At 42.5% G+C, this 25940-nt stretch overlaps 1 protein-coding gene across 1 annotated transcript; it reads right to left on the minus strand.

Annotated features, from left to right (window-relative positions):
• Positions 1-22135: 22135 nt before the first annotated feature.
• LOC137895952 (dickkopf-related protein 1-like) lies at positions 22136-23333 on the minus strand. Its single transcript, XM_068741481.1, has 4 exons — positions 23118-23333; positions 22846-22990; positions 22513-22647; positions 22136-22401 (listed from the first exon to the last, which is right to left on the minus strand). Exons 1-4 carry the CDS (start codon positions 23331-23333, stop codon positions 22136-22138), a joined length of 762 nt encoding a protein of 253 aa, XP_068597582.1.
• Positions 23334-25940: the final 2607 nt, after the last annotated feature.

Consider the following 25940-nt stretch of genomic DNA (forward strand, 5'->3'; position numbering starts at 1 on the left):
GTCTTCCTAATATCCGTGCACGTGGCCACGGGAGGGTTTCTATACAGAATTGAAAAGTAATACAACTTAACACTACGTTTGGGATGTCTAGTTTAAATTGTGGCTCTACTGTTTCATTTCTAGAGCAAAAAAATACGATTGTTTTTTTGTTGTTTTTTTTGCTTTCATTACCGCATTGCAGTCCAGCCTAGGACACAAAGAGTTAATCCCTTGTTTTGCCTGAAGTAGGTCTGTGGTGACTTAATAGCAGACGTGAGTGTTATTGGGCAAATTATATGCAATATGAGCGCAAACATACACTTGACATAAAAAAGACCCGCGTAAACACACCATTCATAACTGCATGCCATTCTGTGTGGGCTTGTCAGCCAATGCAATTAGACGCTTTCTGAGAGGAAGGAAAGATTACCCTCTCAAAACCTTGTGCCTTTCTCAATACGTGTGAGAAAGAAAAGAGCTGCTTACTTTGAGTACGATTCTGCCTGTCAATAATCCATAACAAATCTCGTTAAAGTCATTCTGATCACACCACTGGGATCTATGGGAGGAAATGGGCAAAGGGAAGAAAAGGTGGCCACAAATCCCATGAGAATCCATCTCTGCAGAAGCGTCTTCTCCTCAATCACCTGTTGGCTTCGCTCGCTGTTGTTGCCACAATCTGCAAGTTGTTCCTCAATGCGACATGTGAGTGTGCGTGTTGCATTGAGCAACAAGAATGCACGCACACACACACACACACAGATAAACACTTTGAGCTTCAATCTGCATGCTCTAGTCCTGTGCAAACACAGATCAGACTATACTCTTTGGGCTGTGTCTCTGGCACTCATCAAGCTGTTTGTTCTGCAATTTCCTCCCTGTTCTTATCCATGTTTTTGTCCACTGTCATTCCAGTGGGATTATAGCAGGCTTTCATCATGCAGGAATATCAACGGAGGCAGTGGGGGGAAAAGCAAAGGAGGCATGTTGTTTTACGCCTCTCATCACACGTGTTATCATCACATGCCATAATGAATGTGGCAGTCTGCAGTTATCCCCAGAGCTAATTATTATTTTTGCAACTTCTCTCCTGTCCATTTAGCATTAAAGCAAACTTGTGTTCCTTCCACCTCTTCCGACCTCTGCTTGTGTTACATGCACTGCACATACCACGTGACTCCCAGGAAAATGCATGTCCTGAAGCGCTCTGACAGTGTTGCTGAAGTAAGCAGATTGTAGGGATGGATCTATAAGAGGTTTTTGCTTTTTTTTTTCTCAAACATAACAGAGCAAATAAACCATCATTTGGTGTATTTTATTTTTTATTTTGATCCTTTTTCATTATAAATGGACAGTTTTCTCTCTTCGTAGGAAAGGAAAGGGTAAAATAATCAGAGATGGTTTGTGTTATACACAAACCTGTTATTAACCATTTGACAAGCACCGCATGTTACTGGAATGCAATTAAAGAAGACAGAACAATGGAATACTCCCATTATAGTGATGAGTCAACCGTAAAAATAGTTCTGATTTGAACCGGTTTTAAGGCATGTCACCTTCTCATGCTTTGTACTACTGGCTCTCAGTTCATTTCTACATTTCCTTCATGTCTTATTGCATTGTAAATAAGTGTGAATTCTACTTGTGTTACTTTGAGTGTATTCTGTCTCCTATACACCAGTGATGTCGAGATCCTCGTGTTCTAAAAGAAAAAAGTAATCACGCTAGATTAAGGCACCACATAGACTGGAATCATCTGTGGTCACCTTTGTGTTTTCTTTTCCTATTATCCAGGGATTTGGTGAGGTTAAGATTATCCAAAATCATTGGTCTGAGGCTTTGACCACTTGTGGCCCTAATCTGTGGGGGGACAGTTAAATTGATTCAGGCTTTGATGAGGTGCCCTCAGTCTCCAAAACTGATGAGCTGTTAGTCGTCACCACTGGCGGGGTCTTGATGTTCCTTCTATCCAAACATCCAACAGCCTCAGTCACTGCCAGACAAACAGACGTAGACGTTACAATTAAACACGGCTATTAAAGGACAGGCTACTGGCAGATTAACAGAGGAGAAATGAAGCAGCTCTTTGTGTTATTCCAAGCAGCCAACTCATTAAAGATGGAGTGAGAGAACTACTGTTTGTTGTTCATGACCGTAAATGTCCCTATTAGGAGGCCAGTGGGGATTGGTGCGCGGGTCATTCTCCTGAAAAATAGCCTGCCGGCTTAAGTTTTTCTCATTTAAAGTTTGTACCGCTTTCATTGCTTTGTATCTCAAGAGCAAATAAAAACAGGCCCGAGGAGAGCGCTAATGCTCAGTTTTTAAAGGGGCTTGAGACCCGAAGGATTAAGATTACGGGGGGGGGGTTCTTTTAAATGACTGATAGCGCAAAGTGTGAGAGGGAGCAAAGCAGGGTAGGGCAGGAGTCTGTGTGGCGGACCAGCAGCGACTTTACTCTTCAATCAGTGAGATGAAAATTGCCACCCATGTCAAAGCAGAGGTGTTTACTGAAGGAGAAGGGAGAAAAAGAACTAAAGACAGACCTCTTGAGAGGGAGAGTTGTGCAACTTGTATGGTCCAGGGTTCCCATGGAGCAGGGAATGCTAAATTTAGCCAAATACTGCTATAGTTGGCATCTCTCAAAGTATGTAGGCAAAGACGTTGAGCGATCGGATTGGATACAGTCCTGCAATGATTTATGTTGATACAAAACCAAATTGCACATTTTTGAATGGCGCTTCTACTGGCGGTTTTCTGGAATTGAATGTTGGGTGTCGGAATGTTGGAGAGCTGCAACAAATGCCGTAGATGTTTTACAACCTGCTGACAACATCATGAGCGATCCAATCAGAAATGGACAGCTCAAAGCACAGGTGTGAATGTATTCAAGCTGCATCGAGGAACGGGGCCACATATGGCCTTTATTTATTTTTTTACAATGCCATCATGTTGTTCCTTGCAAAACAACAAGAAGCCACAAAAGGGAAAAAAATTAGTTGTACATGTAACCTGCTATGGTAACACAGTGAGCTACAAATTATTCTACCATCGAAGTCGTAACCACAGCCTCCCTTAAAAATGTGCAACGTTGAGAGTTGCCGAGTCAGAAGAAACGTAATAACCTGTGTGAAACAGCTATGGAAAATTCTTGATAATTTTTCCATTACATTAAGTACTTTTCTTGTAAAAAGTGTCGTATGGTCATGAAACACTCCAGCCTGTTAGTCCTTGTTCAACGTGTGTCATGACTCCAAACATTAGCAGCTGTTTAAATACACCAGATACAATTATATACTGTATTACCAATGCAATGAATAGTAAACGACATGTGAGTCCTTTGACTCCCTACACCTACATTGTTTTTTCTTAACCGATTGGCCGTTCTTGTTCTTGCCGAATCAGCCATTGTTAATTGTTGATCATTAAGTTCTTTCTTTCTTTGTGTGAAGACATCGCATCCTTTCATCCCAACACGGCATGCATTTGCAGACGGAGAGTTAAAGTGACATCCGGTCACTGGAAAAGCAAGTGAAGAAGCATTTTTAATAAGATCCTCCAGAAGGTTACGCTATGCTATCAGGGAAAGTGAAGCCAAAATGAAACTTGGGAGAGACGGTTGATGTGTAAAACGTCACACATGAACTCAGCTCTGAATCATTTACAGGGGTTTGAGCATAAGTGATTTCCATTAGAAGTGCCCCCCCCCCCATGGGGTCTGGCCACATTATGGTCACAGCAGTGACTAATGGCACTGTAAGGCCTCATGGCTGTGTAGATTTCATTGATATGTGATGTGATGAGGACCTGCAGTCAGATGAGTCGTCGGCTTCTTCAGCAGTGATAGAAATTGGTTAAGCTCGATGACCTCTGCAGGCTTAGTTATTTCACTTGCAATCTTCTTTCAACATGAAGTTTTCTTTCAAACTCGACTGTCACTTTAAACAACCTAACAACACGGCCTCCATAATTCAAACCAATTTGCAAATTGATGTCACAAAGAAAGGCCTCCGAATGAATTCACTTGGCCGTTTACAGAATGCAAGACATATTTTGGTGGAGTGCGTTCTGACATCTTCATAAATCAGCCTAATCACATGATTGCGGTGCACCCCCGCCTTGTTTGTGTCTTTGTTAATCTTGCACATGTAACCAATGGCATTCTTGTATAGACAAGAGAGAGCCTTAGCAGTGGAGGCACTTAAATGCTTTCTGAAAATGACATTGTTTGGATGTTTGTCAGGTTTCAAAAAGGGACTGGCAGGCAAGAGGACCCAAAAGAGGCAAAGAAACGTTCAAAGTCTTTAATAATGTAAAACACAAAACTCTCTGCTGGGGGGGGGGGGGGGGGGGCTGGACATCTGAAAAATATTACACGAAATCACAGCCAACACAAAATCCAACTGAGAAAGACGGGAAGTACAAAACCAAAAATCACCATCAATAATTATCATCCAAGCTACAAAACTTTAGTTAGGCACAGCACAGGTGAGCAGTGGTTTAAAAGCAGTCAATAATGATGGGGAGTCGGGTCACAGGGATGCTCCGCTCTGCCAATCTGTCCTCCGCCACCCCCCACTGCCGGGAGGGAGAGAAAAGAATGAATGAAGAGAAATATCAGGCTTTGGCATCAAGCGCTGCTCACTACCATTAGGATGAAGTCCTTGGAGAAGTGAATATCAAAACTAAATAAATAGCTTTATTTAGTTGCAACATTCTTTTGATGCCATTTGAATGATGCCAGTCCATTTGCCTGACTGGTGGTATTGTGGGTTCCAGCTTTCTTGAGAAACATTCAATAATGCACCTGCTATAACATGCTGTATTACTATGTAATGCATGTTGGTGCAAAAGCTGACATTTACATCGCCTCCTTTAATTTGAGTTTACTACACTATCAGACACTCGCTCAAAAGAAACGGCTTAAAAAGCTAAACGCGACTAGTGTGGTGTTTCTGCCACATTGACAAAGTGATCCGGTGTTTTCACTCCAGAACTGGACCACGAAACAATAGAATGGAATGATTTGAGAGACACAATTAGTTCAAGGTGTTGATTTGGCCTCTAAATTCCTCAGATCCAAAGGAACATCTGTGGGATGTGCTGGACAAACAAGTCTGGTTCACGGGGGCCCCACCTAATAGCTTATGGGATTTAAAAGGATCTACTGCTGAAGTCTTGGTGCCAGACATCACAGCACACATTTAGAGGTCTTGTGGTAATGGGTCAAAATCTGACCCACTCAATATTAGAAATGTAGTTATAAGGTTATTGTCAATCGGTTCTGATGGAGCAGGTTCATCCCACCAACAGCCCATACCCCCAACCCACTGCCAGCCTCGGTTCTATTTCTGTTTCTCTTATCCAAAGATTGATCTCATTATATCCCCAGACTGCCGCCATCAGACACCGCATTTAAGTTAAAGCGATACACTCTGTGTAAAGTGGAGGCAGATTCCACTCAGATAGACGCTGATGAAGAGTGGAAAGCTTATCATGTTGTCGTCATAATGCACGATGTCATTTTGAAAACTCCACCTCGTGAGTCGACATTGTGTTCTACTGCTATAGCAGCTCTAATGCTACAGGATGTTGCTTTAAATATTTTTAAAGTACTGAGAAATGCTCTGGCCTGCATTTTTCCTATGAGAACTATCAGAATTTCTTATTGATTATTCTGCCAGGCATACTGGGGAGAGGTCTGTTGTGTAGAATGTTCCTCTGCAAACCCCCTGCCCCATTAATGTGAATGTTCCACTGTGCTCAAAACATGGAGCGGTTCTTTTATACCCAGAGCCTTTGCGACACAGGCGACAACAGCACAACTGGCTCTCTGTCAACGTTTCCACCAGTTGCTTGTAGTCTACGGCGAGCGCCGATCTGGTTGTGATTACTATAACGGAGACAGTAAATCGTTACACAGCGTGAGACTAATTTGTGGTAGTGAATAAAAGACCAGGCCCTTTTCTATACGGTTCTGCGAACTTAACAGCCAAAAGCACGCGGAAGAGAACATTTTAATGGTGGACAATCAAGAGAGAGGAGCAGCCACCAAAACAACAATCTGCTTTGTTTGGAATATTCTACAAATTAGTGACATGGAAAGGAAAACCTCAGATTTAGGTGTTGTGGTGCGAGCAGCGAGAACTGAATGAACACTTCTCTCTCTCGCTCTATCTCATTCTGCCAATTCGCAATCTTCTCATTCAGTGTTTCAGTGATGGGGGGGGGGGGGGGGAGGGCTGTGTAAAGCTCGACCATCAGATGTGTGTAAAGGAGCACCACCTCAAGACGACTACAACTACACACATTAGTTGTAGATTCAACAACATCAGGGTAGTCTGTGGGAGATGCCACACGAAGGAATGTGATTGGTCAGCATTTATGTGTTTATTCCTACAGTTCTCAGAGGCTGGAAGGAAAGACAAATGAGACAATAACACACCTCGCAATTTTGTGTCCTTTTGTTGTGCTTCCCCTCCCTTTTATTCCTTTCATGTGTGTGTGCGTGTGGGCCTTTGTAAGAGTGAGCCTGTTAACAACCAAGTAAGCGAGTGTCAAATTGTCCTGACTCACCACTTCACAAAATCTGCATTACAACAGAAAAACAGGTGAAATTCATTTCGGCTTTGTCAGCTCACCTGTGCGGATGATGTGCATTCAAATAAGAGACATTCTGTCTCTGCCGAAGATCTAACACTTTTAAATCAGTCAGCTGGAGGCCTTGTGAGTCGTCATCATCAAAAAAAATAAAATAAAAAATAATGCCCCGTTTAAGTCAAAATACGCTACAAACAGCAGGTAAATTAAGTTAGATTGCTTTGCACAAGATCTATAGCTCGTCTCAGATCGTTTTTATTTATTTATCATTATTACTGTAAATGTTTGACAAAATAAAAGAGGTTGCACATTTGTAACAAACAGGCTTTGTAAAGACTTAATTTTTCAAGTCTCCCATACATACACAAACAACGTTTCGAGACGGGCTTAGCCTGCCCCTTTATCTGTGGCTGTTGAGATGTTTTTGTCTCCACGACTCTGCTTTTCAGCTTTAACTCCTTTGAATCTACCTCTCCGGGTCAAATAATTCCTTGGCTTCACAGCAGTTCTGTGGTGGCTCCACTAATGGCGCTGTAATTTTGCATCTCTTTGAAGTTCTCCCCGACCGTTGTGTTACCTGAAGTCTGCGATTCTCTGAGGTTTTGGGATGGGGCAGGCGAGCTACCCTCTGCAGCCTAATTAAATGTAATTGCTCCATTTTGTAGTGGTGCCCGTGTGGAGAAGGGAAGCCTTGTAATAAGGGAGGTTGCGTGAAGGGTCCGAAGATCACAGACGCCAAGTAGGAGCCACGAGGAGACGATCTGAGACGCTTCCCCCTCTGTCGCCTCCTCTGTCCTGAGCAGACCTAGTCATTACCCCCTCCACTCTTCTCACTTTGGCTCTGTCTCTCCTTTCCTCTGTTACTCTCCCTTGCTCTCTCATCCCCTCTGTCATCATCACTCTGTGTTCGATTAACAGACATTCATCTGCACAACATCAGCAGTTTGGACAAAATTGCATTCAGAGACATGATTCACATGCAGTTACCTTGGCTTTTACCCTGACCTGAAATCTTGCCTTCCAGGCATGACACAGGGTTACGTTGATGGGTGAAAGATAAATACTAAGTGTGTACAGGAAGTGCTTAGTGTGATCTCTGTGACGTTCCCTCAGGTGGCGTCACAGTTCTGGATGCAAAAGCTGGAATTCACGGAATCCTTCAGGCACCACTGAACTCCGCAACTGAGTCAGACACCGAAATGGGCTGTTTAGCCCCTTGACACTGACTAGTGGAGCGACAGGAGACGCATTCTTTCTGGGAAAGAGGAGAGGGGGGGCAGGGGGGGGAGGAAATTACAGAGCAGGGGAGAGACAACATGACACACAGAAAGAGGGAGCGCCAGATTGACCATGACCCCTTGGGATGACAGGCTGACAGAGTGTGATGATGTGTGTGCTGTGGGTACAAAGGTGACTTAGATTGGGGGATGAGCGCCATTTTTCTCTTGTTGTCTTCTTTTTGGGAGGGTGCCAGATAATCTACCAGCGGGGATGATGATGCTCCCGCATCACTGTCTCTCTCATCTTCCTCCTAGTCCTCCACCTCCTCCTCCACCACCCGTCTTCTCCACTCTGTGGTGCCAGAGCGTCTGCCACGCGGCCGTTAAGGCTAATGTGACACAGGCTCCGGATCACATTTCAGCCCCTACTGCTTCATCCTACCCCCACCCCTGCACTCGCTCACCACCCACACCCCCCATTTCCTTTCTTCCAAGTTGACCAGGCCTAGCCCAGGAAGTGTACATTTGATCAGATAATGCAGACCAATAAAGGCACCGGAACCCACAACCACCGTCCAGCGTGCTTTCTCCGGGCAGCGAGAGCAGGAGACTATCGAGGAGATGCGATAAAAATGGAGGGGGACAACATCAAAAGTGTGGTGAGATCACACACGGTGCCGGGCCTGCTGGCTCTCTATCTCCTGGCCTCCCTGTCATGTGGCTTCCATGAGAGCCAATCATGCAGCCACAGTTGTTTCCATATAAAACCAAGCAGCTTTGGTGATCCAAATTTCCCTGTCTTCTTCTTCTTCTTTTTTTTTTTTTTAAATGACCGCAAAGCTAATTGTTTAGCCTTTTTGGCATAGCAGCTTTTTTTCTTTTTCTTTTTTTAGGCTCATCTTATGTGTGAACACACGGTGGCAGACTTTATTATTCTGATTTGTAAAACATCAGAGCTACCTGTGTCATTGTTTCACGGTGAGCCAAGTTCTCTCGCAATGTGGTCAGTCCCTCTGTCGTGTTTCTCTCGTGCTTCTTCTGGTAAGCATCGTTAAAAGATGCCTGAAGATATGCCTCATCAAGTTTGGAGTATGTGTGCAGCTGCTTCATAAATCAGCCAGCCTCACGCTCCCTGTTTAAACTAAGGGGCCTAACCAATTAACAAGGTCTACACAGTAATTCGCTGTCTGCATGTTAAAAAACCTCTCACTCCCAGTTCCCATTAGTGGCTTATAACTGCAGAGGTTCATAATGATACCATGAATTATATACATGCCTGATTCATAATTATACCATCTATATAATTACAGAGTCATATGTCTCCTGCAGCCTGTTTTGACTCATATTTTTTTAATTGTTGGAATCAAAGCTATCAGTGTGTAGATCTATATTATTGAGTCAGGGATAGCAGAAGATCTGCTGGTGAATGGTTCAGTTGTTACCAAACACTGGGTTAAAAGCTGTTTTGGTTTAAAGTGGAAATGACACAATCCATCCCTGTAAAGAAGAAGAAGGATACTTTGCTGCTGTAAGGAAGCCAAGTTAATACAGTTTCCCAAACTCTTGGTGAGTAATTGATGGAGCAGGAACTGACTTTAAAAAAATATTTTTTTTAAATGCACCTCCAAATGTTCTAAACACATTTAGTTTTGGTTCGTGCCTTGCTGCTCCATAATGCAGTCGGTGCAATGGAATGAAACAAACATCAAATAGCGTCCATTTATATCTGAATCAAGTCAAAGTGGAAGCATATTTTTATCAGCATGATTCAAATGTGAATGTCTTTCAGTTTGTTTGACAGCCTGAAAAAGAATTTTGTCTCCTGGAATTAGTGAAACACAAAGCAGGGTGAACATTTGACTGTAAATTATATTATATGTCCATTAGAGCTCAAAGTTCTATATCAAAGTGAAACTCTGGCTATTTTTTTATTTTTTTTTGCCGCATGTGTGAGAAAACTCTGGCGTGTTTTGAGTGCTGTAGAGATAATCTCTTCTTTGGATACACAACAGTAATGGCCTTCCTCTTCAGGTACACAGTAGGAAACACAGCCACACAGGTGAAGGATGGTGATGCAGCCAACGGACAAATAAAAGCACATAATGGGAAAACTCCAGATGTTCAGTGAGATGAAGCAAAACAGGAAGAATCTCTGTTGGAAATTGCCCCCAGGCTATGTGGGGTTGTAAATGTAACTTCATCAGGTTGCATTAGTGTTCATTTGTGTAAAGACAAAGAGCTGCTGTGTTGTTATGACAAGACGTCTTCTTGCTTTGAGACTGTGGTGAGTTGAACAGTGTTATCTGTATAGATAGCAAATGAAAACATGACATTTTAATTAATGGAAAACACTTGTAAATAAGTGTGATTTGTCGCTACTGATCAAAGGTGCAAACAAAGGTGCATGCATGGTGATAGGAGAGAATGGAGATACAAATCATGTTCTAACCCCATAATGAGACGGCATAAACATGTTTCTCTGAGAAGACTCATAAAGATCTGTTGTGTATCTTTCTCATGAAGTTCAAAAGGTAAAGCTCCAAAAGGTAGCTCAAAGGGTCAAAACCTGCATTAGTCCCTCTTTCACTTTAAAATATTTGCTGTGGAAATGATATAAGATTAACCATGACAGAAGAAATGTGTGTCAAATAAACTAGAGGAAACTTGCAACTGATTTGTTTCCCATTTCGCTGCATTTTATACAAAGATTGGCTGAATAAAGTCACAATTGTGGTTGTATTTAGGTACAGCAAGAACCCAAGATACCTGCAAAGGGGTCAAAAGGGCAACATCTCTGTATATATTTATAAACACACACACATTAGTAGCGCACCACAGGGACTTCCTGCATTAATAACTTCCATGGAGTTGGCTTTACTTTGTGTCCCAGCAGCAAGAGAGGAACACAACCCTTGAATACAATTACAGAACATCAGGAAAATGATGTCCGCTTAGATCCCATTAGCAACAATAATAATACTCAGACTGTGTGTGTGTGTGTGTGTGTGGCACGCTGGTATTTGCATGCATGAGGTATTTAAGTGTTCTTTAATGCGATACATTTTTGTTAATACATTTTAAATCTTGCTCCTTTGCTCACAGGAACGCTGCAGACTTTACAGACCTGTCAGTGTTGCACTTTAGTCAGCACAGGAAACACTGGTGCATTTAAAAGCTTGAGCAGTGCACCAACATCTGTTTGGTTGCTGCCATTGATAATCATCACAACTACCAGCTAATTGCTGCATCTTATCGTGGGCAATTACCAAAATACGGAACTTCTTAAACACCCTCCGGCTGTCTTTTCTCTTCCTGAAATTGTTTCTCTCTCTCTCTTTCTCTCTCTCTCTCTCTCTCTCAGACATCTGTAGCCTCAGGTCAGGGGATGACTCTTAAAGTTAATACCCATTGAAGGAAGCTATTTTGAGCAATGCCAGACCCATGGAGTTGCTTCATATCCTGTCAGATAACTGGCCACAAAGAGCTCTCATTTTTTTCCAACTTCCAAACCGGTCCTATAACATCTTAACATCCTCTCTTCCTCTCCTCCTCTCCTTCCCCTGTTGTTAGTCTGATAAAGAGCGTTGTGATGTCAGGAAGGAGGCACATTCCCCACGATGCACTCACAGATCTCTGAGGAGTAGGGCTAAGCTTCCTCACATTGAACATGACAGATCAGAGGACGGATGAAGAGAAGAAAATCGAAACTTAATACTATTACAATTAAAATAATAATCCTGAATTGTATTGCACCTGTCATTTAAGGGCAACACAGCTCCAAGTGCCTCAGATAATTTAAAAAAGCATCTTTATTACATGTTAATAATAAATTCACCACTTATTCGTGTTTTTCTTTTTTTAAGAGGTATCTAGCCGCTCTTATTCTCACTCTCTCTCTCTCTCTCTCTTTCTCTCGCTCTTTGGAAAAACCACAGCCCTGACCAAATTTGACCCCCAGCTGAATGAAATTCCTCACAACTGATGCACAAACTTCCAAAAATGTTAAACTGTTTAAGTTGATTACTTTGACAGTAAATTACATGCACAGCACAACAACAACTACAATAAAAAACAAAACAAAACACTCTGTCTCCAGTCAGCCAGCGTTTCAAAATTGCTCTTGTCTTTTGTGGCAACATTTGGACATCTTGCAAGTCGATTTGCTCCATGAAAAACAGGCTTGGTACTCAGCTCCAGACCATTAGTAGTTAGAGGGCAATTGACTTGGTACACAGACATTAATTGCCTTGTTGCCTGTAACATTTTTTGGAATCCAATTCTTTACTGCTGTTTTTGTAAACAAGGTTAATTCGAAAGGATTGTGAACACCTGTATTCTGGAAAATATTGTATGTGAGTGACCAGCTCACTTGGATCCAATAATTCTGGGCAAGCATGATGCTGCATGTGTTTTTGATCGCAGACCAATGATATGTTTCATCTCACAGAAATGCGTGCTACTAAGCCAGTTTTTTTTCATTCTTTAATCTGTCTGCATGAATATTAATGGTGTGTGCCAAGCTTGCAAAAAAAAAAAATTCTATTACATGCTGTTTGATCTTGTAGTAGATTTTTGTTAGAGTGAGTGTGTGCTCGAACTAATGTCTCTTATCAAAGATGATGTGATACATACTAAAAAAAAGCAATACTTTTTTTTTAAACGGTCCTAAGCATGGATAAATGCAAAGGGTTGCGGCAGGAATGGCATCCGGCATAAAGCTTTGCCAGAATTAAGCATGCCCACCAACTAGAAAGTTGATTTGCTGTGGCGACCTCTGACGGGACAAGTTGAAAGAGGAAGAAGAAGAACAATGAAGGACAGACACACAAATAGATCTGGTTAAGCCTCATGCATCAACCTATAGAGTCCCAAGGACCAATCACAGCAGACACTGGTGGGTGGGCTCAGTCAAATCTGAAGTTGTTCTCCAATTTAAGATATTTAATCACTTAATTATTATCTTTAATCTTTAGCCAATTATTTGGTTTTTTTTTTTCTTCTCTTCCTCTTTTCCAAACCTGAATCAAAGCTACTAAACTGTCACCGGATGCTTAACTTATTCCTGCTCGGCGTGGATTAAGATCCACGCTGGCCTGGAGGAGGAGTGGATTGTATCTGGCAATACTGCCTCAGCAAAACAAAAAAACATTTTTTTTACACTTCTTAATGTGTGTAAAATATTTATTTCAATTTGTTACAGCAGTTGCATCTAGTGACACGCCGTGACATGACATGTCGGAACAAAAGACAGGAGCAACGGTCAGAGTTATTTCATATCTGCACCAACTTGACTCCGAGCTAATGACCTAAACCAACCTGCTGATCTCCATTTTAATATATTGTATTGACAGATTTGTGAGGACGGTGCGGAGACGAAGACAGAGACGAGACAGTGCTTTCCAAGGTGCTGATCCAGCTTCTGGCAGCAGCGGACGGCCTCCAGTCTCTGTTTCTCCCACGGCCACACTGGGAACACATTGGCTCCATAAACAACCCGATTGTTCCAAACAGTGAACAAGCAGCATTTCATTAAAGCAATGAACTTGATCTCTTTCTGTCACTCTCAAACGATGTTTCTAAATGCTATAAAATATCACAATTACTTCTGACTCTTGTCATGCATTGAACCGCCTTCCCAAACCTATGATATTTTCTTGCAAAATTACCCTGTGGCTCAGGTGTAATATGAGCCACATGCTCTGAAAGAAAATTGGATGATAAATGTATTTTGGTCAGCTTTCAGTGAAACGTATGTCCATCATGGGGAAGATTATCTCCCATTACTCTCCCAGAACTCAAACAATAGTAACATTTAACACATTTGAGGTCTGGTCGTTCAAAACTACCCCCCGTTGTAAAGTTAGCAGCTCTTTGACATTCTTGGCTTATATCACATTTTCAGCAGCCGTGGGTTGGATACATTACATGATCAACACATTGCACTCGGTACAATCCTGCCAGCTCGCCTTATTAACCCTTTTACAGAGACATATATTTGGTTCTAAGATGGAACAACAATACCCCCAACTCTATCTTGGTACTTTAGAAATGAATTAAGAACACCAAGGCGGAAAGGCAACACCGAAGACAGGCTGTGTAAAACTTGCTATTTTTTTCTGAAAAATAACAAGAGGAATTGCATATGTTTCTCTATTTCTCAGGTCTTGAAAGTATGCATTTAATATTTCAGGTTTTCACTTTCACTCACTTTTTACGTCTTTCCATTCCTCCATAAGTAAACCTCAGCGCTTTCCCATTAGTTTTGCAATCCATAACATTTTACGATCTCTAACTGCCTTGAGTTTATATTTATTTTATTTGCACATTTTCAATTTGTCAACAAGAACTTTTTCAATTTAGTTGCTTCGCTGACGCTGCAGAAAACTCTGCTATGGGCAGCAGCAGCAGTGAAAACAGTGCTGCATGTGGAGTCTTTCCAGCTTGGCGCCTATCAAAATGGCTGAGATGTTTGTGGCTTTCTGATTTAGCTGCTGCAAACCACACAATTCAGGGACAGCGAAACCAACATCTAAACCAAAAAACCCAGATACAGGCAGTCTGGGCAACAACAGCGGCATATTAGTACTTACCCCAAGACAAAATGTCTCGTTATTTGTGTAACCCGCACTGAGGCAGTCCAGCTTCTCAGCAGATGGAATTAAGACGAGGAATCTTGAGGCACCCCTGGGAGGTTTGAGGCTGTATTATATATCCATTTGACAGCCCTGAATTGTTGGAGAAACTAAAATGACTTGTAACACTGACTTATGTGATTAATGTTGACATCATGATTTTTGCTATATGTGTCTAAAGTATTTTTTGATTTGTTCTCATCACCAATTTCTTTCATATTACTGGACAAATGCAGATGACACAGATGGCTGGAATTTAAAGTGGCCTACAACTGGATTTCAACAGCAGCAGCCATTGCTTCCCAGGTCCCTGTGAATCCTCTCTGACCAGCGGGACCTCTTCCAGAGGGGAAAATAGCCCATCTGTCTGGCAAATGTTTCCATATGGACACAAAGACCGGGGCACATTCTTGTGGAAATGAAAGCAGGTCCTTTAATCTGAGAGACATAATCAATAAATGATAAGGCCTGTTGCCGCAAGGCAAAGCTGCAGTTTGAAGATAACTTTGGACAAGATTGGTGATGGGACAACGGGGGTGATGGGGGGTGATTATTAAACATTATGCGTGGAACAGAGTTAGTTGCTTGGTAATCTCAGGTTCCTATCAGCTCTTTAGATCACTTCCTGCAAGCTTAGCTCAGTCGTATTCAAGCAATTATTGTTTTATCAGGAAGGAATGTTAATTAGAGTTGTAGAGAGAAGCCAACGCGTGCCAACAGCTTTAAAAAACAAAAACACTATGTGGTCAGTTTAAATGAGATGTTAGATGCCTTCACTACTACGGTGCAAAGGAGACAGTGAAGTGGCACTTCTGAATGCAAGTTTCGTCTAGCAAATATTTGCCAACGGGCAAAGTCAGAGGTAAGCGCTTAGGACACAGTCAGCATGCTTAGCATCAGAGCAAAGAAGCGTTGGAACATACGTTTAGTAACGGGGGCTGAGACTGACGCTTCTGATCCTGATTTTTCTCTTCCCTTTAACCCAGAAACTACTCTCATTCAGTGCATCAACGGCTCTCTTCAACAGATGCTCGAATATGTTGTGGTTTGTAGCAGCAGGGAATTCGAGAACAGCTGCTCGGAAAAGATGTCATGAACATTAAACTTAATTATCTGTCTCTGTCTCTGGTTATCAGTGGGAGTTTGAGTATCTCTGTGTGTGATCTATCACTTACACACACACACGGTTGTTTGCTGAGGCTATAGGGTGTTCCCAAGTATTTCCTCACCAACAACATAGATTGTTCATGGTATTAAGGTCCATCCTTCCTCGGGGCTCGGAAATATGTGAACAGCTCTAAGTCCATTAGTTCACACATTACACTGTAATCCATCTCCATCTGTGATCTCACATCCTTCCTCGAGATGTAGATTTTTAGCAGTGGGCCAAATGACACAATATCTTAATTTAATGTAGACCTATGACATCTGCTAAATTTACAAGTTGGTTGAAAAAATTACAACTTTTTCACAGACACCAAGTTTTCTCTTAAATCTGCAATCTAAAAAAAAGAGAAGAAATTCAAGGAAGCCTTGGGAAATTCCCAATGGATGACATAGAAATTACGATCTATAGTGATCACTGCTTACTAGTGCTATGTTAACTTTAAACAAAATATTCCGCTTTTTGTAAAGTTTTTGTAAATGATGAACTCAGTAAAGCTGCTTATCGGAGGGATGTTTGTCAGACGGAAGCAAATGGACTGTTATACTGATGCTGTGACAAACTGGCATTTCAAAATGAGGCATAAACAACTTAATGCCAGATTTACAAGAATTCAAACCATACTCATTATTTACCATAATTTGTTTTTAGCTTCTCCGGACTCAATTGTTCTTAAATTGTAATTCATTTTTAATTGTTGATTCTAGGGATATTGTGGTTTCTAGTTTAGTGGTGAAACAGACAATGTGTTGACAACCGTCTGCTGCTTACCTTCACAGTCAAACAAGCTCAAACACAGAATGTGAATGACATCAGACGGCATGTAATCCATTTTGCCTTTGTTGTGATTCTCAAAGGACACCAGTTAAGTCCGCGGTGATACAATGAGGCCAAGGACAAATTAGCGTACACATTGCTAAAAGAATGGAGTCGTGTGCAGTCGATTTCACATAGGAAGTAGACTTCAAGCTGAAAATCTCCGGTTTGGAATCAACATGCAGCGGCTTAAACTTCACCTGGGTCAGGTTTAACAACAAACGGCAGTGAAGAGGAGAAACCCACACACATATTTATGAAGAGGAATGAACTTGACACATCACACATTTACATTGATTGGGTGTGCTCTTTTGTCAGCTCATTTAGAGACCCTCAGATGTTGGCGTGAGCAAATCAACATTTAGATAGTGTACGAATGTGCCGCTGAGAAAACCCTCTGAAGACTGCCTTTGATATGATCCCCCGGGTCTCACACTGTCCCCAGCTTAGCCCCACCAGCTGGGTCAAGACAATCCAATCCATTTGCCCCCCGGTGAGATTGGAGCCCCGGCCTCCTCTCTTTCATTCTTTTACCAAGGACGCCACCTGTGTAAAATCCCCACACAAATGAGATTGAGCATCAGCAATTTTCTTTGGTGGGGTTAATGTAAGTGTTTCTGACAGGATGAAAAAACAAGCAAGGAACATGAAAGGGTTTTAAAGGTGATGGCTGGCCAGCGGTGGGGGGGGGGTATGGCATGAAAGGAGATGGCAAGAACCAGAAAGGCTCTGATTAAGGCCTGATGACTGTTAATGGGACAATGGTTAAACCCCTGAAACCATTAATGTGCCATTGTCTCACTGGATACTTCCCTGTTGGGTAAAGGCATGCCATTACAAAGCACCCTAGGCGTTTGACGTCACTGTTTAAGCACAGGGATATTCTTCCATGTCTCAGACAGACTTATCTCCTGTTGAGGATGTTTTATGGAAGGAACCGATGGCTCAGAAACATCTATTTCCTGCCCCTCACCAAAGTGCAGTCTGTCTGCTGTGAGCGTGACGGATTAGGCAACAATGCCTACTGCTGGCACGCACCCATACTGCCATAATCTAATCATTGGCTACGGCTCTCTTCAGAACTACAAAGTATTTTTCAAAGTATAATGTTTTTCTGGCTGCCTGGCTTCAATCAGCCATGCTAATTGCCAGCCACACTATAAGACTGTCATAAAGCTGAATATAACTGTATTTTTTACTTAATACCCACTCAGTCTGTGTTTTCCACTAACTCTCTCATACAGCAATATATTTGTTTTGACTTCTTTGAAATCTTTTTGCGAATAATGAGTAAATTATATGTGTGAAGAAGTCTTGTGCAATGTGGTTGTGGCTGAGACAGACTTAACAGAGCAGTCAGCAGCTGAGCCAGCTCTGGCCCTGGACCTGGACCTGGCCCTTGTCCGAGCCGCAGGCCCAGGCTGCCAACAGCAAGCTTGTGAACCGACCATAATGAAGAGTAGGACTTTTTACACCCAGTTATAACTCTGCCCCCACTCCATGTTCAACGGTTCACTCACTATAATGGCAGAGGAGGCAGATGTTGTGTATTGGTGTATTTGTATAAATAATTGGCTGAACTGGTCACAGCTGCGGGGTTTCTTGCACATGGAGGGGTTGGAGAGAGTGGAGGAATCCACCTGAAGGACACAGGTGCTGGAGCATCCACTTAAGAGCCAACCCTCAAGACCAGGCAGTTTGCTGAACAAGCCAATAGCCAATGGGAAAATAAACATGAGTCCAGAGGGCAACAAAGCATAACAAAACTCAGAACATTGTGGTCATCTCTTTACTTGAACTTTCGTGCAGCTTTTGGGCCAAAAACACTTAGCTGAAGTCAGAGCAACTGAGTTTCATGTGGTAAACTGGGAGTCAAGCATGGCATGACATCATCAGAGAGACCACAGTGGAGGTGTCAGCTGCAGATGTAAGGAACACCAGGATGGATCAAACCAGTCATTCATAGGCCTCCCCTGGTGAACTAAACCTCCGTCTTTAGGATTGCAGCAGAGATGGGGCGGGCCTCGTGCTCTCCGCATTGGAAAGCCCCGCCCACTGCTTTCCTGTTAACTGGAAATATCTCATGAGCCACATGCTGGTATTTTTGATTAATTATAATAAAGGAATTAGATTGTTTTTCCCCCATTAGCCTATCTAGACTGGGAACAAGTGAAGACAGATAGGTAAAGTGAATGTCTTACTGGTGCATAGATAGTGTATGGTGCTCAGACTGGAAGGGAGATCTCACGTGTTGTGTGCAGTTTCTGAAAGGAAGAGAGAGATTAACAACACAAGATAATATCATGAATAAAATAATAGATTGCATACACACTTTCACTATTTCCCAAAATATCAAACCATTGCTTCAAGTAGAGAGCTCAGACCAGGACCTATTAATCAATGTGATGTCATTCATTGACTAAAATAATAATACATTCATATAAAACTCGTGGGCTGCATTAACATTAAACTTTCTTATCATCCCACGGGTCGTAACTAACATAAATATGCTGGGAAAAAGGGGAAAGACAAGAAAATAAATGGTGATTTATCATGTAGCATGAGATCCAATCAAAGTGTAATAAAACATCACTTTGTTATATCAAAACCAGTCTGTTGTGTTTGCGTCACCCAGAAGTTAAATCAGTTAATCAAACCTGTCCTCCACCTGCATTCACACACACACACACACACACATGCATTGTTGCCGAATGAGTTGTCCTTTGTTTAATGTCATTTCACAAGGGCCGGGAATTTTTGCTTCCTTATTGCTCAATCAAGCAGATTGTCATCCCACGAGGATGAATAGTGAGCATTGTGCTTCTTTTCAGTGAAGTCATCGGTGCCAGCATCCACTTTGACATCTTGCCTGTGAAATTTGGTTTACAGATGAACTTGGTTTTGATCCAAATGTTTAATCCAGAAGTATGTCATTTCTTCAATCTGACAAAAAACAACAACATCAATTCTCTCTGTATCGACCGCCTCAGCTCTCGACCCTCTCATCTCTGATGGTTCACTTATGAGCCTGATATCTGGCAGTGATGCTAGAATAACAGCATGTATGACGGGTACCTGACCAGAGAAAAACTTACTTGTGTCTCTACTTGTGTTATTATGAGTTAGGGATTACGGTGAAGGAGTTGAAGGGGTGAGATAAGATTTTTAAGACTTTTAGAATAAACAAGAACGCTTTGGTTTTCATTGCCTCAACACATCACACCTTGATGAGTTATGCATAGAAAATATGCACAAATTGCAGTGGTATTAAAATCACTGGATTATCTGGAGCATTACTCACAAATTAAACATACCCCCCCCCCCACACACACACACTTAGACTCACTAAAGCAACAGAATTTGCATCAGATGAGGTTGCAAATTCTGATGCATTATTGATGACTCCTGTTTTGATGACTCATAGCATTCCTGTGTGTCGCTAAGGTAAAGGTTTGCCGGAGTTGCATGCTTCCCGTTTTTGTAAATATACAGTATTGTGAAAATCGATGGAAATGCTGAATCATTGTTTCGCTATGACAACACACAACGGTTTGGCTGCCGTTGTGTGGGCGAGGACACTTTTACTCCAAACGTCTCACACCCCAAGTTTAACTTATACGAGGGTTTGTAAGTGTTTTTGTTCATGTCTGAACATGTATACCAGTGTCACTGCTGCAAGGTGGCATGTGGGCGCAAGACTGTGGCTGCATGTCTGTTGCTTTGGATGTTAATGTTGTTGTTGTTTGTCTGAAGTTCACACACACACACACACACACACACACACACGGTACATGCTGGCCTTCCAGGAGCCTCATGCCTGTGGCTTGCGTTAGTCTGTGGTTGGAGTAATGATGACAGGCTCACACACAGTTTCCAGTACCCTCACAAACATGACTTGGCTGAACGTGCTTGGTGTATTGTACTGCGGACAATGCCTCCACTACGCTTAATTATTCTGAAGAATGGACCCTGAATTCTTTAAACGGAGTGTGTCTCAATGTGCGTCTGCATGAATGCAGGAATTAGAGCACGTGGGGGGGGGGGGTATCCAGATTACTTTAAATATAAGTAGCAATACTATGGTATAACAGTCCCAAAAACTTCAAGTATAAACAGAACCATCTCGAAATTTTGCATCGTGCTCATCATGAAGGTGGAATGTTGTTTTTGGTCTTGTGTTTCATGCAATTGTTAAACTACTACTTTTGTACAGTATATACAGCATATGCATATGCAAATGAACCTCAATGTACGTAAACTCATGAGTAGATTATCCTCTCAGTCAGATATCAGGAGTGTCTCGTGCTCTTTTTCAACTGTCATAAGGATCGAGCTGAAAGTACGGTAATTTTCGTGCAATCTTCTAATCTAAACTGGTCTAATTACAGGCACAAGGTGGATTCATTGCCTGCATATTAGAGCACATCCATTGTGCAAAAGCCAGGAAATGGGGTGTGCTGTGCAATTCAACAGTCTCGTGACTTTTTGTTAAAGCTGCATCACAAAATCTGCGTGCGCCTCCTTGCTGAATCCTTGTGCGGACTGAGTAAGATGAAGTAATTAGAGGCTTTAGTTTGGATAGCTATCTATCTGCTCTGGTGCACACGAAGGCAGAAGAGTTATAATTACAAACTAGCAAACTAGGGTCATGTGGCTCGGCAGGACATACAGTGCACACTTTGTTATTACCTCTTTGCAGTTATCATTTGATTTGGCAGCATCCTGTCCTGTTTTTAATGCTCATCTTGATGACATAACCCTGATGCAGCATCCTCTAGCAGGATGTGGCCTGTTGAGACGCCAGTAATGACTCATTTAAAATGTATGTTTGTTGTCGACCTTATTTATGTGCGTGTGACCCCTGCCCACATTGCAGCATTTGTGTGTAATGAGTCTGAAAAGCATATCGAGACCAAACCAGCCAATTGAAGCCTCTCAGCCTGCACAACGGCTTTGTAAAGACTAAACAGAACAGAGTGACGTTCAAATAACTCGTGTTTTATGGAATTCAGTAACTTTTTTTTCCCCAGAAGTCTTTCCCATCCCCACGAATGGAGATTTGTATCCTTGACATTTCCTTTTGTTTCTGTGCAACACAGTAGATGAGTGACAGCGAGGTATGAGGTTATCACATGATGTTTAATAAATCAAATAAAATGCTCGGATTTTGAACATATAGAACTATATAGAACATTTTCTTATAAAACAATATATATAACACATTTACAATGCATGCAGCACCATGTCTTATAATACTGGTGTTGACCAATTGCTCAATTAAGTGCCACCTCAAAGACAATATTTACAAAACAGTAATTTACTGCAATACCTGAGGCTCGAAGTTCCATAAAAAGAGAAACAAAACTGCTCTGCCATTACCGTCAACATGAAATTGACCTTCCCAAGACTTCTGACATGTCACTTCCTAACTTCCAACTCCTCATCTGTTGATGGGGAATTGGATCAGTCCATCTTGCACGGTTGCACCCCCCTGGGCGTATCACTTATCCAGGAATCATGTCTATCTCCCCGGGTGCTGTCTGCGTCAGCAGCTTTAGCAGGAAAGAATGTCTTAGGTGTTGAGTGTCGATGTGTTTGTCAGCGTCTCGGGTGTACGCAAGGCTGAAAAAGTGTTTGTCAGTGTTTGTGACCAACTAGTTGATTTTCTGGGGGGGGGGGGGGGGGGGTCTTGTGTATATCTGTCTTTGTGTCTCCATGCATTTATGTCAGCGTCTGTGGCATGTGTGTAGGTTCCGGGCGGCAGTCCTGCCGACGCTGTGGTCGCGCTGTCCCCTCTCTGGTCGGCAAGCCAGGCCATCGCCACAGTCGCACCGCTGGAAGAGCTCCAAGCTATGGGTGCCCTTCCTGCGGTGGCGCGTGCACACCTGGCCCTCCGTCAGCACAGGCTTGCAGATGCGGGACCAAAAGTGTCTGGCACAGCACAGTCCCTCTGAGCAGTCTGTGGATCTCAGGCAACTGTCCCCCTCCTGGCCTGGAGATGGAGAGTAGAGCGAGAGGAGAGGAAAATGAGTTCAATGGAACAGAGCTCATTTGAATGCGTTGTTACGCAACTCCGATAAAGGCTGACGATTCACACACTCACCTTTCACAGCATGAGGCTGATGACCGTGAGGAGTCGGGGGCTTTTTTGAATGAGGCTCCAAGGTGTTGTTGTGCTTGATCCAGCCGGTGATGGTGTATGCGTCTGTACCGTCCATGTCATTCACCTGGCATACACCTAAAATGACGGAAATATATTTAGGTCTACTGTTTTTACCAGTAATAAAATTAGAATCACTTTACAACATCATGCGCAAGGCAATCAATGGTTCGCAAAAAATCTACATTACAATTGTTCTTAATTCTCCGTATAGCATCAACTTCTAAATAAATAAATAAATGTCAGTATTCATTCCGATCGGATATTTATGCTTACCATTCCCGCAGCGGTTTCCTGCGCAACACATGGAATCCCGGGCGCATCGCTTTCGGCTCTTGCGGCAGGGCAGACAGGCGCCTCGGGCGTCGTTACAGAACTCATCACCGCCGCAGTCTTCATCGTCTGCGCAAACACCTGACTGCTGGAGTTTGATCGACAAAAGCGGCGCGTCAATGAAATATCAACATGTAAAACGCTGGAGGAAAAGCGCAGCTTCCTTCGTGACGCACAGACTTGACATTTACGCACGGGTTTTTTTTTTTTTTTACCTGCAAGGTGTCAACGAGAATCTTGTGCCCCATGCTGATGGAGGGAGAGGTGCGCGGACTCGGACTGACAGCGTCGGCGCCTTTGCCGCCCGCAACACCGGGCAGGTTTTTGATAGAATTCGCGTTCTTCAGAATTGTCCCCGCGGAAATGTCCCCAAAGTATCCAAACAGGGTGAGGTACACGGCCATGAGGCGACGCGCTGATGGCATCTGCATGATTCTCTCTGTAAACTCTGCTGCGGTGACAAACAAACAAACAAAAATCCTCCGATCAGCAGCTCAAATATGACTGAGAGACAGAGTCCAGAATCCTCAATCCCGAGATGGACAGAAAGTTTCTTCTCGGAGCTTTCGGAGCGTCCCGACGCACAGCGCTGGGATGATCTCTTTATACATGTGGACCTGTTTGTCTTCCCGCCCCCTCGCTGTGCACAACAAAGCCGGGGGGGGGGGGGGGGGGGGGGGGGGGGTTCAAAGAGAGCCCCACTGTACGGAAGCGGGTGCATATTCTCCCTGCGCTGAAGCGCGTTTCACAATGTTTGAGGGAATGATAATGACCCGCCATGTCTGTCTGCATGCCCGGCACTCCATGACGCAACTTGAAAGTACCCAAAGTCACGATTCACTGAACGTCGGTCGTATTTCTTATTATGTTTTTTTTTTTTTTTTTTTTACATGTATTTAAAAAAAAAACCTGAATACATCTTTACATGTTTTTCTTTAAATTAATTTCACACATTTCACAAATTGATGTGCTTTATGACGTTTCATCTCAATCTCACCGAAGTTATACAATTATAAACTCTTAATAGATATATCGGGGTGTAATGGTCACTGACACTGATATACATGCTCTATAATGAGATCATTTTGTCCAGCCAATAGAAACGATCACATCTTCTTTTACATGCTGCACAATGTTGCACTGTTTGGTTTTAAAACGCTCACGTATCCCGCACAGTGCGAGATCGCGTCCTTCCTTCGCCATAAACTGTTGGTCTTCTTCATGAAGCCGTTTGATTGTTCCAGTTCTCTTTGACGTTCAAGTCGCCCAACTGCCCTTTGGCTGTGAGAAGACAGCGATTGAAGTTACTTGCGTCGATTAACTACTTCATTTGATCCTTTTGATTGCAAAGGGTGCAATTATCCTCCAAAGTGTGCTTGATTACACCAGTGGCGGACATCAATGTAGGATATGCAGACCATTAAGGGGCGTGAAAAGTTTACCGAATTAATGGACTTCCGCGGCGAGGCTTTTCAGGCTCGACTGGCACTTCGAGATTAAAGGCAGGGTTCTGTGATCTGTCTCTCTATTGCGCGGAACGTCCACAGCCCAACAGACACAGAAATATTCAAATGAGGACCCCCCCCCTCCAAAAAAAAGTAAATGTATTATTTGCAATTGTCAGTTTTTATTTATTTATTATTAAATAATCAAATAGAGTGAAAATTAATTTGATTCAGAGAAAAGTTCACAGGTGCGTGACTGAAGAAAACCATTGCGGTAACTGTGACTGCATCTTGTCCACCGGACGTCGCCTCTGCTTTAGTGCATGCGCTCATGCGTGCGTGTACTATGAGAGCGTCAGACACCTGACAAACACACGGCAACACTTTGCGTGTTTGAATTGCTGCATATCTTTTGAAGTAGACCTTTTATCTCCACTTTACTAAATGTCAGTGCCGGTAAGGTAGGCCCCTTTGATGCACTCTGATCCTCTTTGATCTGGCAGAAGTGTCACCCTGTTGTTATGGCTGAAGACATTCCCCTGTCCCCATCAAAAAAAACAGATTTGTTGTGCGAATAACACTGAGACAAGAGAGGCTGAATCATCCGCAACCTTCAGCGGCTGCTTTACGGTTGGGAGGGGGGGTTGAGAGTTCTTCTCACTTGCCTGCAGCGCCCTCGTGCGGCCGCTACTGCAAACTGTAACAATAGCCACAGTGCACACTCAGACACAGGAGCAATTTTCAAATAACAAAGAGACAAACAGCACTCAAAAGTATTGTTTTTACTCTATAATTCAAAAAATATTACACGTGGCACTCCGCAAAATCCATTTACAGCATAATAAACAACGTTATAACACAAGGCAAACATCAGGTAACATTGCAGAAGACTGTCAATAGAAGACTCAAAACCAATGGGTTTTAAAGTTATGGTACACATAAGGCTTTGTGATCAACATAACCTGCCCTTAACACTGTAAAAGTATTTTGCCTATTTCAACTCATTTTTATCACTGCATAGGCTTTCTGTTGTTGTTTTTTCCCCCAATGATTTATGCAAGATAAATCTGTGTCTCAGTCTGGACTACAGGGAGGAGTTATTTTATTTATGTTATTATTTATTATGTTATTATTCTAAGCTTTTAAGCTTTCTTCAGATCAAAAAATTCTAGGATCAGGCCTTTAATAAAACGCTATTTTGAATGCTTTTTTTTTCTCTCATTTAGATTTTTCCTGATTCGTCACAATAATAATCTCCACTCATTCTCTCTTTGCACTGACAGTTATAAAGAATCACAGTTCATGTGGCTCAATAATGATGTATAATGATAACATAAAGGACACCCAGACAGCACAAACCTCCACCAAGGCTTAAAAGTTCACAAAAGAAAAAAAACAAAACTTTGCATCCATATCATTGCCCGGATAAATCAAAAATTCTAACAACCCATCTCCTTCCACAAGGTCAACCATTCCACATATTTTCATTGAGCTCTATCCAAAAGCTTTTGATTTATCCTGCTTCAAATGCACATAGACATAAGGAGGCAGTCACATGACCTCCCCCAACCCTCCATGGTGGAGGTAATAAAG

The sequence above is a fragment of the Brachionichthys hirsutus genome, chromosome 7, assembly GCF_040956055.1.
Source record: "Brachionichthys hirsutus isolate HB-005 chromosome 7, CSIRO-AGI_Bhir_v1, whole genome shotgun sequence".
In the NCBI taxonomy this organism is placed as follows: Eukaryota; Metazoa; Chordata; class Actinopteri; order Lophiiformes; family Brachionichthyidae; genus Brachionichthys; species Brachionichthys hirsutus.